Source organism: Magnolia sinica, chromosome 11, assembly GCF_029962835.1.
Source record: "Magnolia sinica isolate HGM2019 chromosome 11, MsV1, whole genome shotgun sequence".
Lineage (NCBI taxonomy): Eukaryota > Viridiplantae > Streptophyta > Magnoliopsida > Magnoliales > Magnoliaceae > Magnolia > Magnolia sinica.
The window spans coordinates 21,230,685-21,234,970 of NC_080583.1; the positions used below are offsets into that span (position 1 = coordinate 21,230,685).

General features: G+C 44.5%; 1 protein-coding gene across 1 annotated transcript; it reads left to right on the plus strand.

The window, feature by feature from the left end:
* The first annotated feature begins 752 nt into the window (after positions 1-752).
* On the plus strand, positions 753-3,998 carry LOC131218295 (exocyst complex component EXO70I-like). Its single transcript, XM_058212952.1, has 2 exons — positions 753-1,559; positions 2,506-3,998. The coding sequence occupies exons 1-2, from the start codon at positions 783-785 to the stop codon at positions 3,862-3,864; spliced, it is 2,136 nt and encodes a 711-aa protein (XP_058068935.1). The 5' UTR covers positions 753-782; the 3' UTR covers positions 3,865-3,998.
* The last annotated feature ends 288 nt before the right edge of the window (positions 3,999-4,286 follow it).

The window sequence follows — 4,286 nt, forward strand, 5'->3', positions numbered from 1 at the left end:
AGACGGTTCCGATTGATAAATCACCGTCGACCATGTAGCAACTCAATCTCTAGTGGCCACTCATTGAGGTCCACATGCCGAGATGATCCTGTGATTTGAACCGTCCATATTTTCCTTGCTAACGAAAACAACCCCGTCTACGTAGTCACGAGTCAGTAAGGTCCTTTAACTTTTGATTTTTATACTTGAATGGGAACCGTCGAAAATTGTCTCTTAATAGTTCTAGGTTCATCGACAGATAGTAACGGTCACAATCATTCCTTCAGCTGAATTTTCTTATTGTGGCCCTTATTGCATACAACCCACAACATGGACGGCTCCGATCATGGAAACAATCATCATGTAGGCGCCAGTGTGTGGCGAAACACGTGTTAGACTAGCCACAGGAGGAAAAAACAAACTCCTAGTGAGCTTGTTTAAAACTACCATTTTCTGGTCCAATGCATTTTCTCTTCTTCAAGCTCTCCCTCTCTCTCTCTCTCTCTCTCTCTCTCTCTCTCTCTCTTTTCTCTTCTTCAAGCTCTCTCTCTCTCTCTCTCTCTCTCTCTCTCTCTCTCTCTCTCCTGTTCAACCTCTCTCTCTGTCTCTCTCCCTCCCCTCTTCAATCTCTCTCCCCTCTTCAACCTCTCTCTCTCTCTCTCTCTCCCTCTCCCTCCCCTCTTCAATCTCTCTCCCCTCTTCAACCTCTTTCTCTCTCTCTCTCTCCCTCTCCCTCCCCTCTTCAATCTCTCTCCCCTCTTCAACCTCTTTCTCTCTCTCTCTCTCTCTCTCTCTTTCCCACCATGGAAGAAGCAAACGTAGAATCCCCCATGCTTTCAAAGCTCCAAGATGCCACACGCAATCTCCACCATATCCTCCAAACCTCATCCGCCATGCAAACCAATCTCATCAACATGGACAAGAGATTCCAAGTCCTGATGGAAACTCTCTCCACCACCTCCAAGATAATTACACCAATTCAATCCCAATCAATGACCACCAAAGCCCTCGACACCAGAATCAACCGTGCCGTCTCACCCGCCCTCAAGCTCCTCGAAAGCTTCAAGATAACCGAGTCCCTCCAACGCCAGCTCCTCCACCTCTCCTCCAAGCTCCCCACAAAGGAAACACCAGATAAACGCCTCCGATGCCTCCTCAAGTACGTCGACTGTGTGGACCGCCTAACCTCCTCAATCAACTCCATCACACAAGATTCCGAGCCCGCGATCCAAAAACTCCAAGAAGCCGTCGAGTTCTTGAGCCGTACCAAAGCGACCGATCAATACCGGTCTCAGCGTCTGAGAGAGACTCTTGTTACACTCAAAGCTTTGTATGAGACGGAAGTAGATGCAATGAGGTATGAGGGATTGCTGGATGAGGCGCTTCTCAAATTGCAAGATGAATATGAAAGTATATTGTTGCAATTGAGACATAAGAATATCGGTCAACTGCCCATTGAGGAGATGGAAATGGACGGTCTTGATTTAGGGTCCGATGTGGAGGTCGAAGTCTTGAGGAGAATTTCGGAGACGCTGGCGAGAAACGATTGTTTGGATATTTGTATCGATATATTTGTTAAGGTAATTATCGAGGGCGAAAATAGCCTGTAGCGGATGTTCGTTGTGGGTGAATCTTATTAATTGAGATCTATTCATCATCACTGTTTATGTTGATGGGGGATAAGATTCACTCATAGGGAAAGTTTCGCTATGGTTGGTGGCTGTTTTTTGCTTGTGGGTGAATCTTTTCATTGCCGGATCTGTTTCTTCCTGTCTATGTTGATCGGGTGGCGATGAAATTCACCCATAGTGAAGGTCTCGCTGTGGGTGTTAGATATGGTAAGCGAGGTTTGCTAGTCCAACGTGTGTCTTTACATGCAACACGTACCATGACAACTATGTGTGGCATCTGAGACTTGCATAAGGTGGGTCCCACCATGAGGATGATCCATTTTGGAAATAGGCTGGTTAATTAATCAGCTGGGCCTCCCCTATAGAAAGGCAATGGACGGTTGAAAGTGAACTTGTCGGTGGCCCACTGAAACATACTCATTTGAGCCGTCTGATTAGTGTGCCGGATTGATTTCTGCACCAGATCATCCTTATGGTGGGTCCCACCTTTTGATAGGATGAGATGCACAACACATGTGCCAGATTGGCTCTTAGGGGGCTAGCTAGCAAACCTCCAAGTTAGTTGATTTACGAAAGAAAAAGAAAATGATAGTTGTTTGGATGAACTTTAAAAAAAAAAAAAAAAGTTCTTTTTTGCTTCCAATACAACACAAAACAACCCCACTTTGAGATTTTTGAAAATTCTAGGGTAGAAACTGCAAGATGAGCACGTTTGGACGCATCAAATATCATGATATTTCATGTTCATCATTCTAATTTGGGGCGAAATTTCTTGACATTTCATGAAATATGGTGAAACCAAACACACCTTGCATGAGAATTTTAAATAAGGATTGCAGCTTATACTTGTAATTTCTCTAATTCGAAGTTTCGGGCTCTGACTTTCCAAACACAGGTGAGGTATCGAAGGGCAGCAAAAGCTCTAATGCGACTGAACCCGGATTATCTGAAAACTTACACAATAGAGGAGATCGACGAAATGGAATGGGAGATCTTGGAGACGGTGGTATCGTTGTGGATCCAGCACTTCGAACTAGCAGTTAAAACGGTCTTTGTGTCGGAGAAGAAGCTATGCAAGCAACTTTTGTCAGGAATCATGGACGGCCTTATTTGGGCCGAATGCTTTGTGAAGATCGCCGATAAGATAATGGCCGTCTTCTTCCGGTTCGGCGAGGGAGTTGCGAGGAGCAGCAAAGAGCCACAAAAGCTATTCAAGCTCTTAGACATGTTTGATTCAATGGAGAAGCTCAAGGTCCATGTTAGTGACATCTTCGAAGGGGAGGCCGGCACGGATATCTGCACAAGATTCCGGGAGCTTGAGAAGCTCCTCGTCCACGCCTCGTGCAAGGTCTTCTGGGAATTCGGCCTCCAGATCGAAGGTAACCAAGACGGTTTGCCGCCGCCGCAAGATGGATCAGTTCTGAAGCTGGTGAGGTATGCTGTGAATTACCTGAAGTACCTTGCTACTGAAAATTATAGTGCCTCGATGGCGAAGGTGCTACGAACTGAGCAGATTTGGAAGGCTGGAATTCTTTCTAGGCCTGAAACTGATGAGAATTTACTTAAAGAAGCTATTTCTAATGTAATGGAAGCTCTCCAACGGAACATCGAGGCGAAGAAATCGCGGTATAGAGATAAGGTTCTTCCACATATCTTTGCAATGAACACGTATTGGTATATCTACATGCGGACTCGGAGTTCAGAGCTAGGTAAGATCTTGGGCGAGCAATGGATGAAGAAGCAATACAAGACACTTGCTGAGGAGTCTGCTTATTCATACCAGAAGCAGGCATGGGGACCGTTGGTGAGGATCTTGGAACGGAATGATTCGAATGAGATGAATAAAGAAGCCATGGAAGCTTTGGCGAGAGGGAAGCTTGAGGCCTTCATGAAGGGAATCGATGAGAATATTCAGAAGCATGGGAGCTGTTACAACATACCGGATAATGATCTGAGAGAGCAGATCAAGGTGGCGATAGTGAATTTGGTGGTGACAACCTATGCCGGTTTCTTGCGTTCGTGCTCGGCAGTGTTGCCGGTGAAGTCGTTCTTGGCGCCGGATTCAATCGGTGAGCTGCTGGAGCAGCTCTTTGATGGGAATGGTAAGGTGATTGAAGGGAGGCCATTAGTTTCTGATGGAAAACCGGCTGTTAGGAGGAGGGAATTTAAAAGGAGAGGGAATTCGTCCATGTCATCGATAGGGGGTTCTAATGAGATGAAAGATTTTCAACTGTGGAATCCACATGAACAATAAAGAGAAATGAAATACAATGTAAGAGCTTGTTTGGGTGACACTTGAAAATTAGTTCATCTCATTTAAGTTAATCTTGATCACTTATTAGAGGTCATGATTGTTGGTTATCAAGATTATTTTTAATTCTCACAAGAAAATGGAAACATCATCTCTAATAAATTGTCTCTATTATATAGTCCAGCAGTATATAGTGACAATTTTACCCATAAAATCAGTCTTCCCTGGAGATTTAGGAACTTTGGGTTTTCAAGGACATTGGAAGAAAATTGGAATATCAGGTAAGGGTATTTACACCATTTAAACTTTTCGTTTATAATTTTGATACAGGCAGCTTGTTAACAAACCGTTTTTCTATATATGGATATGCATGGCGTGACTAACCTCTCTGTGCAGGTAGCCTGCACCCTTGAGATGTATATTGT